The sequence below is a fragment of the Cervus elaphus genome, chromosome 27, assembly GCF_910594005.1.
Source record: "Cervus elaphus chromosome 27, mCerEla1.1, whole genome shotgun sequence".
NCBI classification, from domain to species: Eukaryota; Metazoa; Chordata; class Mammalia; order Artiodactyla; family Cervidae; genus Cervus; species Cervus elaphus.
The window spans coordinates 18,417,129-18,432,221 of record NC_057841.1 but is presented as its reverse complement, the minus strand read 5'-3'; the positions used below and the strand labels follow the sequence as shown (position 1 = coordinate 18,432,221).

Here is a 15,093-nt window from a genome sequence, read left to right as displayed (position 1 = left end):
TTAACCCAGAAGCATTTTCCTTGGGAGGGTCCTGATTATGCTTTCTGGGGGAAATATGACCCCATTCTTCTTTTACAACTGCGATTTTTGACAATAATATTATTCAACTATCAGAATTTTTTTTCCCCTCATGACACTTAAAGGAGCTTTAATTACAGAGTAGAAGGAGCACATACACAGAGTATACTTTTATTATTTTTCAGAAAATGCATTCTTTTGATCTGTTCTATTTTGTAGCTGATAGAAATTACTTTTTTCAATGGAATCACCCAAACTTTGAAGGTTCCTATAACAAGATCACTAGGAGACAGTCTCAAGTTCACCTTTCTCAACGTTGTCACTTGACAAATGGCTATAAGTCTTGGCTTATGATGTAGGATTTTTCCAAGTTTCCTGACAATGTTGTCTGCTCTATCATGTGATTAGGTTCTAAAAATACCTAGAGTTACTAGAAAACTTGTAAAGACAATTTTTAATTGAAAAAAAAGCAGTTTTGAGATTATTTTAATCTCATAATATCACAGTTATTTTATCTTGATGGAAGGCTAATAACAGATGGTAAATATTTTAAGCTTTGAGTCAACTTTTTTATTACAAGCTAAAGAGAATGAACTGGGTGACAGAAACTGACAAAAATAAACCTGATAATAACTACATAAGTCCTGGGCAACTTGAGGGAACAGATTATTATCAACAAACTTCTCAACCAACATTAAAGTTTGTATTTTGAATAAACATTAAATTGAAAACAATATGGCAAAGAAAACAAAATAAAAACTGCAACTACAAAGATGAGTTAATTAAATTAAAATTGGATATGACACCAAATATTCAATGAAGTAGCCTACCACATAAAGAAAACATTTATGCAAAAAGTTATTTTCCTACAGACATGCAGTAGTCTGTAAAACTGAGAATTTTTGCAATGCAAGAACTATGTTCTATAACTTTAAGTGTCTTATATTTATGAGTTGTAAAAGATCACATGGGAAGGAAGACATCACTTCTTTCCTTTTAGAAAAAAATACCCAAGGCTTTCATTTTCCATGGTCTTGCTAACTGGAGTCTGATACTCACATCTACTAACCACATCTTCTTGATCTATGGTTGGTCCAGGAAAGACATTGCCAGTTTTGATTTCTGTGACTTTTCCAATGCTTCTGTGACCTACCATTATCCTCTTCACTTGCATATTAGTTTTCCTTGTTACATTATCGTCATTGACAATTACAGTACAGTCTTCTAAGATTCCCACATAATATATTTTTAATGTTTTTTTAAACATTTTTAAACATATTTTCTTGATTACTACCTTTCAAACATTAACATAAGTCTATCCTGGACCCTATGAATGAATATCTTAGAACTAAATATTGATATTTCATTTTTATGCCTTTATCTGTGGTGTGTCTGTAACTGTATTGGAACTTTAACTGTTATGAGCTAATGAGAAAAGAACAGATAGACTTAAGACAAAAAAAAAAAAAGTACTTTTGGGGTCAATTAAGGCCAAATACCCTCATGGTACTTAGACTAATAAAGAGTTCATAGTTATTTGAATACAAAAGGAGACAAGAAAATTGAATTGCCATATAAGGGCAGTATCAGTTCAGTTCAGTCCAGTTCGGTCACTCAGTAGTGTCCAACTCTTTGCGACCCCATGGACTGCAGCATGTCAGGCCTCCCTGTTCACCACCAACTCCCAGAGTTTACTCAAACTCATGTCCATTGAGTCAGTGATGCCATCCAACCATCTCATCCTCTGTCGTCCCCTTCTCCTCCTGCCCTCAATCCTTCCCAGCATCAGGGTCTTTTCAAATGAGTCAGTTCTATGCATCAGGTGGCCAAAGGATTGGCAGTTCAGCTTCAGCATCAGTCCTTCCGATGAATATTCAAGACTAATTTCCTTTAGGATGGACTGGTTGGATCTCCTTGCAGCCCAAGGGACTCTCAAGAGTCTTCTCCAACACCACAGTTCAAAAGCATCAATTTTTCAGTGCTCAGCTTTCTTTATAGTCCAACTCTCACATCCATATGTGACTACTGGAAGAACCATAGCCTTGACTAGGCAGAACTTTGTTGGAAAAGTAATGTCTCTGCTTTTTATACAGAGGTCTTGAATTTCAAAAAACCAGTTCTGTAAGAGTCATCAATTCCATATTCATGCTGTAGGCAACAGGTTTCAGCAAAAAGGCTATGTACTGCACTAAGGTTGTTAATTTGAAGTTTTTATGTCTAATTTGTAAACTTGGTTTTTAAAATTTTATAAGAAATATATTTGTGTATATATGAAGTTTACACAAGTTTATACATTAAATAACATTGTGATAAAAGCAATTTAAGTCAGCAGAAAATTCAGTTCTTTACAAATTGTCAATATTTTATTCAAGTTTGAGCAACCTGTTTCACCTTAGACCTGGCATCCACCACTGGAATTATCCCATAGACAGGGGACTTGTAACTGTTTGTTTTATCATTGGGAGCTCTGTTGATTAGAAAGTTCAAGTTTCATTACTTCCTAAAATTACATTTCCTGTAAGTTCCAGCCATTGGTAGTAGTTATGTTATTACTTAGGAACAGGTCAAGTCTGCTTTTTGTTAGAACTGTACCTTATAAGAGACTAATTCATGTTTTTTCCTACTGTTACTTCCACAAATGTTTTTAAAAACTTACTTTGGACAAAACATTGTACATGAGTCATTTTTTTTTTTTTTTTTTTTTACTTTCTAAGTTAAACGGCTACAGTCCTTTCAATCTTTCCTTGAAAACTTTTTCTTCTCCCCTAAATTATAATAACTTACACACACTCTAGCATTGTCTCTCTTATAATATGACACCTAAAAATAAACACATAGATATTTCTATTCAATATCACTAACAATGAAGAAGTGAAGTGAAGTCGCTCAGTCGTGTCCGACTCTTTGCGACCCCGTGGACTGTAGCCTACCAGGCTCCTCCGTCCCTGGGATTCTCCAGGCAAGAATACTGGAGTGGGTTGCCATTTCCTTCTTCAAGGAGATCTTCCCAACCCAGGGATGGAACCTAGGTCTCCCGCATTGCAGGCAGACGCTTTACCATCTGAGCCATCAGGGAAGCTCATAACTAAAAATAATGAATAGCAATTATTACACTCAACAATATATCAATCATCAAGTGCGTACTCAGCCATTTCTGACTCTTCCAGACCCCATTGTCTGTAGCCCATCAGGTTCCTCTGTCCATGGAACTTCCCAGGCAAGAATACTGGAGTGGGTTGCCATTTCCTTCTCCAGGGGATTTTCTCAACACAGGGATCCAACTGGGTCTCCTGCATTGCAGGCGGCTTCTTTACCATCTGACCCAACAGAGAAGTCCTTAGGCACCAAGGGACACATTGCTCTTGCCAAGAGCTTTGGTTCTAGTTGGAAGTGATTACAATTCCATTACAGTTTTACATACTAAAAATTACAGTTTTATATACTAAAAATAAATATTGTAGGAGTTTAGAGGTCAGAATTCTGAGTCCTAGAGTTGTTACTGGATGTTTCTACGTCCCAACAAGGGTTAGGTCTTCAAGCGTACATTGGGTCTGAGAACATCCAGCGGTAAACAAGCACACAAGCATTCTAATCAAAGTAGCGCACATTATTTGTATGACCCAAACTGAAAGCCAAATTTCCTTGCTCTTTGCTTAGTCCTTTCTCCACTCTTTAGAACAGAAAGAGGAAATCTTTGCTTGAGAGAGCAAATACGTGATTAAACTACAGGTTTTCGAACGGCAACTGAAATTTACACTTGGGAAATCTCTAACCTTTTTGTTTATTCCTTGGTTAACCTTCAGGCAGTGAAAGTTGTTACACTTCTTTTTGAATTGAATTTCCTTTTGGTCTGACTTCAGAACAGATCAGAATCAAAAGACAGTTTCTTACTTTCTTAAAACAAAAAATCGAAAACAAAACCTCGGAAATACGAAACAATACAGGAAGTCTGGAATGTAACCAAGTACACTACGTTTCCGGAATGCTGTTTGCCCTCAAGCAAGATGGCAGGTCCCTTTGCACATGCGCAGGAGGACGCTTGGGCGGGGCGGGGAGTTCCGCCGCAAGCGGTCGCGCTCCGGGCAGGGATTGGCGGCGCCGGGGCCGAGAGGCGGAACCGGAAGCGCCTGTGTGGTGCTGGTCTGCGAGTTCAGCCCAAGCCTCTTCCTAGCGCCCTATTCTCGGCCTTAGGTGTACCTGTTACCCGGAGGTCCCATGGGGGAAGCGGAGAAGTTTCACTATGTCTACAGCTGTGACCTGGACATCAACGTGCAGCTTAAAATGTGAGAGAGTCTAGGGACGGGGATTGCCGAGGCTGAGGCGGGGGGGCAGGGGCGTGCGGGTTGGGGGAGAAGATGGTTATTAGCTTGAGGGTCGGCCCGGCCACGGCCGGAGGGTTGCAGCCGGGGCAGCGGAGGTGGACTGGAGGTCGGAGAGGGGCCGTGCGTACGGCCGAGGGCGCGATCTCGTGAGAGAGAAAGCGGTCGGAGTAAGTCCGTCAATTCCGCAGGGTTTGTTTTCCAGAAAGAGTTTTGCTATTCACAGCAACCTTTTGTGGGATTATTACTGTCTCATATTACAGAGAAATCAGGTCTTGGTTAAATCGTCGTCCTGCCGTTATAACTGGAAGATATTACTTTAAAACGGGACTGGAAGGTGGACTGGAGACTGAAGAAATTACGGAGAGGCAGATAAAGTAGCTAATTGGATATAGTACTAAAAACATGAGAGGTGAGGGAGGCTTAGATTGACTCTTAGGAACAGTCAGTTATTATTGTTCAGCTACTGAAGCTGGAAGTCAGTCAAAGGTGAGGAGGGTTCCGGTTGTAAAGGGATCAGAATATATGAGACGAGATCTTTGCAGGAAAGTCTTGAGGCATCACAGTTGAAGTCCAGGACATGACGTCTTGAGCCCACACTAGTGGAACCGAGATGGGGAACAGCTCGGACCAAGTTGGAAATTATGGCCATTAGCAGTCTCTTAGATACATTTTCACATGTGAAAACGATCATAAATTTTCACAAGTTAATAATCTAACATCATTCACCATATTTTAGTCAGTATTCAACAAATGTACCACGGGCAAAAGGCTGCACACTTGTATTTCCTCAGTCGTTAGGTGCTCCCTTGAATGAGTGTTTCTGAAAGTTACTTACTTCAGACACTGATAAGTCCTTTACTTTTGATTTTGTGGTGGCAGTAAGAATAACATATCAACAACCAAACTGCACCTTTATAATGCTTGACACACCCATTTGAAGTAGTTTCTGCAGATACAACAGTCGATGCTTATATAGGACCTGCGTTGCCATCATCTGGTAAAGGACTTTCCTTCAGTCCCATTCCTCTCAGTGTTTCTTGGTTATATGAATGCATTTTTTATTTGTTTGAAACTTTTGGACATTAAAAGGAAAAATGAAAAAATTTAAAGAAAACTGGCCCCTTATTAATAGATGCATTAAGTATTTTGAGGAAAAATAAAGCATAAATCAGAACTTGGGCAAAATTTAGTCCTAACCACCTTTTATTTTCTGCGACTGATTTTGGGGAGGGCAGGAAGTATCAATTTAGGATCATAAAATCAAAGAATAGTAAATTTTAAAATTCTGTTTTCCCCAGGTCTTTTCATCTCTTTCTATCATTTTAATAATTTGCACTTTGATGTCCCGTTTCTCAGTGCCATAGTTGAATATCGAACTGCCCACAAGACATGGTCATTTGGGGTGTTCCAAAGCACTTTAGAAGTAACTTGTCCAAAAGGGAGGACATCTTTAGCCTGCCCTTTTAATGTTAATCTTCTCTCACTCTATTTTGGTGACAGTTAGCGTTATCCACTGAATTGGTTAAGACAGAAAATGAGTCTTAAGGAGTCATACTGACCCCCTTCTCTCACCTCTGTTTCATGGTTGCCTTGAATCTACCTGCTTAGTATCTTTGATCCATGCCCCCTGGAAAGCCCACTGCTTTAGCCTTAATCTATCCTTTTCCTTGTAATTTTGATAGTCTTACAATTGACCCTGCTTTCAATCCCATCTCTCCATTACATTCTTACACTCCTGCCAAAGTATCATAAACACAAATGTGATTATAGTACTCTGACTTCAGATTGTTCAATTAACAGGTTTTTGAATGTTCATTTTGTTACAGGCACTGCACTGAATGTGGTGGCTACTTTTTAGCTTCATTGTCTGCCTACATTTGATTCTCATCTCTAGCTTCTTCTCTGCATGAGCTTTATGCTTTAGCTGTACCAACTTGTAGTTCCCCAGACACACAATCTTACCTTTTTGCCTTTATATGCTGTACTTTAATTCTGGGATGACATCCTGCCTGTAGCTCTTCATCTCCCTTGTATTGTTCAGGCTCATTTCAGGCATCTATCTGGGTGATGAGCCCCTGCCTCCAAGGTGTTCCTGAGACTTTTGATGTATTTTTCTGTAATGGGAAAAATACTGGCTTTGGCATCCTCTGTCCTGGTTTTTATTGTCTGCTCTGTTACTTACTTTGTGGTCTTCAATAATAAATTTGATTTCTGAGTCTCTGTTTCATGATTTATAAAATGGTAAGATGGTGGAAAGTAAGTAAGAAAATGTCTATAAAATGCCTGGCACAATATATGATGTAATCTTGATTTCCAAGCAATGTTCCTATCTCTTTTGTATCTTATGCATGTTTTTTTTATGACTTAAAGCACTGTTATTTCTTAATTTATAAAAACTAGATAATACACCTACATAGTAAAAAAAAAATAAATAAATTGAAATTAGTATAAAAAAGTATGCAGTTAACAGTAAATTTTCTCTCCAGAGCAAGGACTTAATATTTTCTTGTAACACTGTTTTGTTTATCTTGTCTTTGATTTCTGGGCCTCTATGCCTAGAACAGTAAATGTTGTTGGAAGAATATGGGAATAAGTGGTCAACTTGAAATTAATAAAATTAAACTAATGCTTGGAGAGCTGGTGACATCTCAAAGATAGATCCAACAGTTGATGACAGGGTTTAAAATTATGAAAACTAAAATAGAGAAGTATGTTGATGAAAATAGGAATGATCTTTGGTATGCTAGGATTTTAAGAGATCTCTAGACTTTTGTTTCATCTTTAGGAAAATGTTGAGGTAGCATAGGTTTACTAAGACATAACCATAAAGTCTTCTTAGTATTTGTTAGGTTTGTTTTTAAAAAATGTGTCTAAATGTTATTATTTTTATGCTTTCAGAGGAAGTTTGGAAGGGAAGAGAGAACAAAAGAGTTACAAAGCCGTTCTAGAAGACCCAATGTTGAAGTTTTCAGGACTGTACCAAGAAACATGTTCAGACCTCTATGTTACTTGCCAAGTTTTTGCAGAAGGGAAGCCTTTGGCCTTGCCAGTAAGAACCTCCTACAAGGCGTTTAGTACAAGATGGAAGTAAGTTGTTTTCTTGCATATGGTGGGTTCCTAACTATTCTCTGATTTTTTTATATAGATATTGAAAGTATTATTTGGAAGGGATAGCAAAGGAATTAAAATTATTTAGTACCTATAACCAAAGATCAAGTAGGAACCTACTCAGATAAAGTTATTATACATAACAGTATTATAACTAGTTGAGGTGGAAGTAAATTTATGTTTGTATTGAATATATTGACATATTTTTATGTGAATAAGAATTTGACTGATTCACAAAATGACTCAAACCAAAAACACATCTCTACATTTGTTCCCATTCTATGCCCTTGAACACAGAAATACTTCTGGATAGTCAGATGTTTCAGCTGATATTTGGAATTCAGATCTTTAGAGAGAAAGAGATGTATTGTCATCGGGATCAGATGTTTATCTTAAATAACTATTTTTAAAAGTTCTTGGTTTATTAATCATGGTATAGTAGCAGGCCCTTCAAGGTAAATATAGTGAACATGAAGTTCCTGTTTTTCTTGTAGGTCCTTAATAAAATCTCTTGACACTTCTTTTTTGATAGATTGAATGGTGTAGTTTTAATGTTTGATCCATGAGTGTTATTCAGTACCTTGGTAGGCTTGGTACAGGATAAGCAGGTTGTGTGCCTCTCTAGGAAGGAATTTATATGCGTAGTTTTCATGGAGGACAGGGGATGGCCACATGGACTCAAGCTGTGCTGTTGAGGGTGCAGCCCTCTCCCCTCTTCTTTTTTTTAACCAAGTGTGGCCCGGCAGACTGAGAAGAGTTTTCTAGAGAGTCAGAAACCTAAGCTCTGATGATCTGTCTGCATGGAAACCAACTGTTTTAATGGTGTGTGTGTGTATGTGTGTGTGTGTGTTTAAGTAGTCTTTTCTGTGGCTGTACACAAACACACACACAAGTGCAAGTATGTGAATGCATTTGTGATTTTTTTTTTTTAAGTAGTCTTTTTTGTGGCTACACACACAGACATATGCAAGTATGTGAATGTGTTTGTACTTGTTATTCTGGAAAATTTCAAACCCGCAGAAGTAGAGAATAATGTCATGAACTTCCAGCGCCCTGTCTCCTAGCTTCATTAATTACTAACTCAAGGCCACTGTTTTTATTTCACTGTTATTTTGAAGCAAATTCCAATATTGTATCATCTTAAATATTTCTGTATGTCTCTAACATAGCTACAGTACCATCATTACACCTAAAACAATCTACCAAAACTCCTAAATTGTATCAGAGGTTCTTAAACTGGAATCAGGAAACCTACAAAAACTTGAAATTCTATGCAGAATTTTTTGTGTCTTATGTGTTTTTATAGGGACAGCTCAAAGCTTTTGTTAGATGTTTTGAGGTGGCTTTTGACCCCAGAAAGACTTAGAACCAGAAATTTAGGTCTATAAAGTCAACATTTATGGTGAATTCCTCTTTTTTAGGAAAATTGTATGATGGTTCTATTCCGTGCCTCGGCAATAAAAGAAATTAGAGCAAAAGCAAATTCCCAGTTATAAGCAAGTTAGCATCTTTCTCCTCTTCCTTCCGTTTACCAACTCCTCTCTGCATTGTTTATGTATTATGTATTTTCAAGGATTTAAAAACTTTCATATTTGCTCTCTCAAAGTTTGAGATTTTTAATTTATGTTTTTTAAATTGTGAAGCTAACAAAGTACTCTAAAATATCTAGAATGACTTTTTTTTATTATTATTATTAAAAGGTTTAAAACAGTTGTGAAGAAAATAGATTGGGAAAATACCTCATCTTGGGTAAATATATGAGGCTTTTGTTTTCTTTTAAATATACATAAACTTTGGGCTTAGGGGAAACACTTGCAGATTTTGTGCATCCTGCTCTTTAGTATTTAATAGTTGAATTTTTTTACCAATTCATCACTACAGAAACTGCAGTTTTTGGCTAACTTTATACAGCCATTATTTTCTGTAAGCACTTACTTAAAAGAAGAATTGTGTATTCTGTGGGGAAAATAAACTATATTATGAAAGAATCTCTTGCTGTCTTAATTTTTGCATTTCCTTAGTTGAGAAAGTATTTTTGGGTAGGGTGAAATTCTAGGTTGTCTGAATCTGATTTCTGAGTTTCTAATAGTGAGTCGTATGAGTTTAAAAAATGAAGAATTCATTCAAAATTGCAGAGAAGGCAATGGTAACCCACTCCAGTACTCTTGCATGGAAAATCCCATGGATGGAGGAGCCTGGTAGGCTGCAGTCCATGGGGTTGCAAAGAGTTGGACATGACTGAGCGACTTCACTTTCACTTTTCACTTTCATGCATTGGAGGAGGAAATGGCAACCCACTCCAGTGTTCTTGCCTGGAGAATCCCAGGGACAGCGGAGCCTGGTGGGCTGCCGTCTATGGGATCTCACAGAGTTGGACATGACTGAAGCGACTTAGCAGCAGCAGCAGCAGTGTTCAAAATTAATCAAGTCTCTTCTATAGTATTCTATTCTATCTTGTCCTATAATAAAAGAGCCCATGGTGAGGGAACCTGTACTTCCTTTAGTTACTCTTAGGATCATCAATTTTGGGTGTGAAATGCTGCAAATGTTTGAGTTATATATATATACATATATGAAATATATGAATATTATTTTGCAGTTCAGTGGTTTAAACTTTTTTTAAAATTTATATTCTGTTTTGTCATGTGGAGGATTTGAAATGGTTTTATACATAGACTTACAGTTTTAAAATTAGAAAGTTAGGATTTTGGAGTGTATTAATCAGACTAGAGAATTAGCACAGTGGTGTATGGGAGTGGGGTTAATGGTAGGAAATTAGATCATCCAGAATAGGGCTTTGAATCTTGGAATGTTTGCAAGTTGCCAGATGAATTTAGGCCTAATTAGAGTTGGGGTTTCCCCTTGGTGGCTCAGATGATAAAGGATCTGCCTGCAGTGCATCAGACCTGGGTTTGATCCCTGGGCTGGGAAGATCCCCTGGAGAAGCAAATGGCAACCCAGTCCAGCATTCTTGCCTGGAGAATACCATGGACAGAGGAGCCTGGCAGGCTACAATCCATGGAGTCTCAAGAGTCGGACCTGACTTAGCGACCAAACCACCACAACTAGAGTTGGGGCATGAGGAAGGGGTGATGCCTGGGAAAGGAGAGAATAAAATTTTGAATACACAGCTCCTTAATGTCTCACCAAATCTTTCTATCATTTCTAGAATATCTTGAGCAGTTTTCAAACTATTTTTTAGCTGCAGATTCATTCTTCCAAAGAAATCTTCTGCAGAAGCCCAGTATGTAAAACAGGTTGAAGTGTTTTTGCTTTAATTTAAAGAGGTGTGAGGACCTGGAGTTGGATGGCTCAAAGTTTGGGGCAAATGATTACTTGCTCTTAGGTATTATCTTCTGGGCTTCCCTGATGGCTCAGCTGGTAAAAAATCTGCCTGCCATGTGGGAGACCTGGGTTCAATCCCTGAGTTGGGAAGATCCCCTGGAGAAGAGAAGGGCTACCCACTCCAGTATTCTGGCCTGGAGAATTCCATGGACTGTATATAAGCCCATGGGGTTGCAAAGAGTCAGACTTGACTGAGCAACTTTAACTATTATCTCCTGGTCAAAGGACAGAATATAGACGTGAGTATTTTCACAGCTCATTTTTGGATAGTGTCACTGATTTTTCTTTTTAACTTCAGCCTGTGTTAACTAATCTCTGTGGTTTGTTCATTGGCATAAGGTAACACTGCTTATAATTTACCTTTTCAGTCTGGCCCATCATGTGAATAGTAAATAAATAAATTGAGTTGGACACGACTGAGTGACTTCACTTTCATTTTTCACTTTCATGCATTGGAGAAGGAAATGGCAACCCACTCCAGTACTCTTGCCTGGAGAATCCCAGGGACGGGGGAGCCTGGTGGGCTGCCGTCTATGGGGTCGCACAGAGTCGGACACGACTGAAGTGACTTAGCAGCAGCAGCAGAGTTTCCTTTAAATTAATAGCCATCTCTAATTTTCCTATAATATAGTGGATGTAAATGTTTTGTTCTTTAAATTTATAAAAATTCTGTTTAGTTTCTTACTGATGCAGGTCAGTCGGACCTAAACTCTTGGTATGCCCTTGGAGAAGAATTTTGAGCAAACAGAATAATTTTGAGTAAACAGGAGAAGCAATTCTGTGTGTCTGCTGGATATTGCTTTATGTGTTTGCATGGTTTTCTTTGGGGATTTTAAAAGCCATCTGTTTAAGGGAGTAGAAATGATCAGATAAATCAAGTATTAAGTTTGAATGCAGAAGAAAATTTGCAGAGGTGGATAGAGAATGAAAAAGAAAAATGAGAGAGCTATGCTGTCATTACTCTTAGTAAGAACAAACATTCCTTACTGAAAGCAAATGTACAAACATGCTTTGAAAGCATTAGAAAACAATAGCTAAACATTATTGATATTAATAAATAACTTGAGTGAAAGAAAAATCTCACCTAAAAAATTGTCATATGTTTGTCCAGAGCAGTCTAGTAACTTCTTCATGTTACAAAGTTACTGGATGGTCTCCTTTGACCTCTTTGAATTTTTGTTGGTTTCTTCTGCTTTATTGAGATACTGCTATATATTATAGGACCATATATAACATGTTTTGAGTATAACATGAATAATTCTAATTTCTTTCTTTTCTTAATAAAAAGCTGTTCTGGAGGATACTTGCTTTAAAAAAATCATAGTTTGGTTGAAAACAGGTTTGGTTCTAACAGGTTTAAGTGTTTTCCCAGGTTTTTATTTATTGTTGTTGTTTTTGTCACTAAGTTATGTCCAACTCTTTGCAACCCCATGGACTATAGCTGGCAGACTTCTCTGTGGGATTCCCCAGGCAAGAATATTGGAGTGGATTACCATTTCCTTCTACAGGAGATCTTCCTGATCTAAGGATCATACCCATGTCTCCTGCTTAGCAGGTGGATTCTTTACCACTGAGTCACCAGGGAACCGTTATTATAGCCTTGTGTCTTAGTCATATTGTCTGTTCCTGCTTTTTTAAAATTGAAGTATGATTGATATTCAGCAAAGTGATTCTGTCATACATATACATATGTATATATCTGTATTATTTTTTATTCTATTCACTATAGTTTATTATGAGATATTGATTATAATACTCAGTGCTGTATAGTAAATTTTCGATGTCTGAGTTTCTTGATTAAAGGACTTATCAGCATTATTTTTCATGAATTTTGTCTTTCAAAATTTGTTTCATGTGTTCTGTAGGCATACCTCGAAGATACTGCAGGTTTGAGTTTAGATCACCACAATATAGCAAATATTGTAATAAAGTAGTTTTTTTTGTTTTTCAGTACATATAAAATTTACCTTTATACTATCCTGTAGTCTCTGTGGTGTGCAATAACATTGTGTCTAAAAACACATTATATGTGCCTTAATTAAGAATGACTTTATTGCTAAAAACTTCCTGAGATCTGAGCCTTCAGTGAGTCATAGTAGTAACATCAAAGATCACAACAGATCACCATAAAAACATTAATAATGAAAAAGTAAGAAATACTGCAAGAATTACCAAAATATGACACAAACACAAAATGAGCAAATGCTGTCATTGGGAAAATGGGGCCCGTGACTTGCTAGATGCAGGGTTGCCGTAAACCTCAACTTGTAAAATATGCAGTATCTGCAAAGTCCAATAAAGTGAAGTGAAGTAAAATACAGATTTTTCTGTATTTAAAGTTGAACTTGCCTAGAGCAAAATTGAGGTCAGTGCCATGTTAATTTTTGTACTACTAACTAATCTTTGGGACATTTTCTCCAAACCAATTTTTTTGTATGGTTTGTTAATTTAGAAGAAAGTTATACACATATGTCTATGTTGATTTTCTATCCTTACTTATGTTTTTGTTTACCTTGTTTTCACAGCTGGAATGAGTGGCTGAAACTGCCTGTGAAATACCCTGACCTGCCCAGGAATGCCCAAGTGGCCCTGACAGTATGGGATGTGTATGGACCAGGAAAAGCAGTACCTGTGGGAGGGACAACAGTTTCACTGTTTGGAAAATATGGGTAAGCATTTTCTTCTCCTGACGGGAAGGCTGTGATTTTTGTTAGGAAGTAGTCATTGGAAGCTGGAACCTTATTTTTAGGGTGGGGAAAAACAATACAATTTGGCATATACTGTAACTGCTTTGTTATAGGGTTTTTCTGCTTTGTCATAATAATGAGAAAAAGAACAATAAATGGGATTAAAAAGCACTAATGCACTAATTTGCATAATGGTAATGATTAAAGTAGACAAGTTAATTTTTGTTTTAAAAATTTACAGATAATATTAATAGAGGTTTATTTTGGGGGAAAAAAAATCAGAACAAAACCAAAAACATGATAGTCCTGAAGGGTATTATTTCTCTATCCCTTTTCTCCTGAACAGAGAGAGAACTCTTCATCTTAAGAAAATTGTTGACGTTCTATTTTTTCTATAAATTGGTATCTTGTTAACCTGCAAAGGTGATGATTATTTGTTTTTTTTTTTAGTTTTGTTCTTAAGTTTTATCATGACTTTTAAGTAGTTTTGAAGTGTTTCAACTCTTTGTATTCTTTATAATTCTCAAAAAAATTCCTATTTTTGGTCATTAGGAACCCCTTCAAATTGATCGTGTCTTCACCAGTAGTTATTGGTAGCTTCTTTACTAGAGTCAAACTATTCCAGGCTCATTGGGCAATTTTCTGCCCCAGACCTGGAGTCTGAAAGAAGTCATAGTCCCTTTTGGTATGAAGTAATAGAGATCATAATCTAGATATTATCAAACTTCTTAATTTTTGCCCACTTTTACATCATAAAATGTGAGCAGAGATAATCATATTATGATATTTTCCTTTACTCTTTGTGTTTATGTTTCTGTGAATTGCTTTTTCATATCCTTTGCCCGTTTTTAAAAATTGAGGTATAACTCACATTCCATAAAATTCTTTGCTTTTTTTGAGTTGTCATTTTTCTTCTTAATGTGTATGAGGTCTTGAGGTCTTTGTAGATTAATGAAATTAGCCCTTTCTGTGTTACATGTTACAAATATTGTTTTTCCTGCTTGACATTTTCTTTTGAATTGTCACATATTTGTTTATTGCTTATTCAGTTGCAATTCATGAATCTTAAATTATGATATTGAATGTAGCAGCTTTGTATAAGCCGATGGTGGTTAGGAAGGCAGGTTGTAGAACTAGATTATCTGCGTTTAAAACCTGGATCTTTTCCTTATTGGTTTCTCTGGTAGCTCAGTGGGAAAGAATCCATAGCTACTAATGGAGGAGACCTGGGTTCGATCCCGGAGTCAGAACATCCCCTGGAGGAGGAAATGGCAACCCACTCCAGTATTCTTGCCTGGGAAATCCCATGTACAGAGGAGCCTGGTGGGCTACATTCCATGGGGTCACAAAAGAGCTGCACATGAATTCACAACTAAACAACACCACCACCTTAACACTATATATAATTCTTAGCAAGAAATAATTAGCAAGAAACAATGGCAACAACTTTTGCTTGTTATTTGTGTACCCTTGGGCAAGTTATTTAATCTCTTTATGCCTCGGTTTCCTTTTCTGTAAAATGAAATCATATTAATAGTATTTACCTCAAGAATAGTTTATGATGATAATTGCTAAAGACATGTAATATGCTTAAGAAGTACTAAGTAAATAGT

At 37.0% G+C, this 15,093-nt stretch overlaps 1 protein-coding gene across 1 annotated transcript in view; it reads left to right on the top strand.

The window, feature by feature from the left end:
• The first annotated feature begins 4,137 nt into the window (after positions 1–4,137).
• Positions 4,138–15,093, top strand: part of PIK3C3 (phosphatidylinositol 3-kinase catalytic subunit type 3) — a 157,415-nt gene continuing 146,459 nt past the window's right edge. Inside the window, exons 1-3 of the mRNA XM_043888981.1 lie at positions 4,138–4,301; positions 7,239–7,427; positions 13,319–13,462. Coding sequence (XP_043744916.1) covers positions 4,234–4,301; positions 7,239–7,427; positions 13,319–13,462 — 401 coding nt within the window. The 5' untranslated portion in view covers positions 4,138–4,233. The remainder of the gene's footprint in view (positions 4,302–7,238; positions 7,428–13,318; positions 13,463–15,093) is intronic.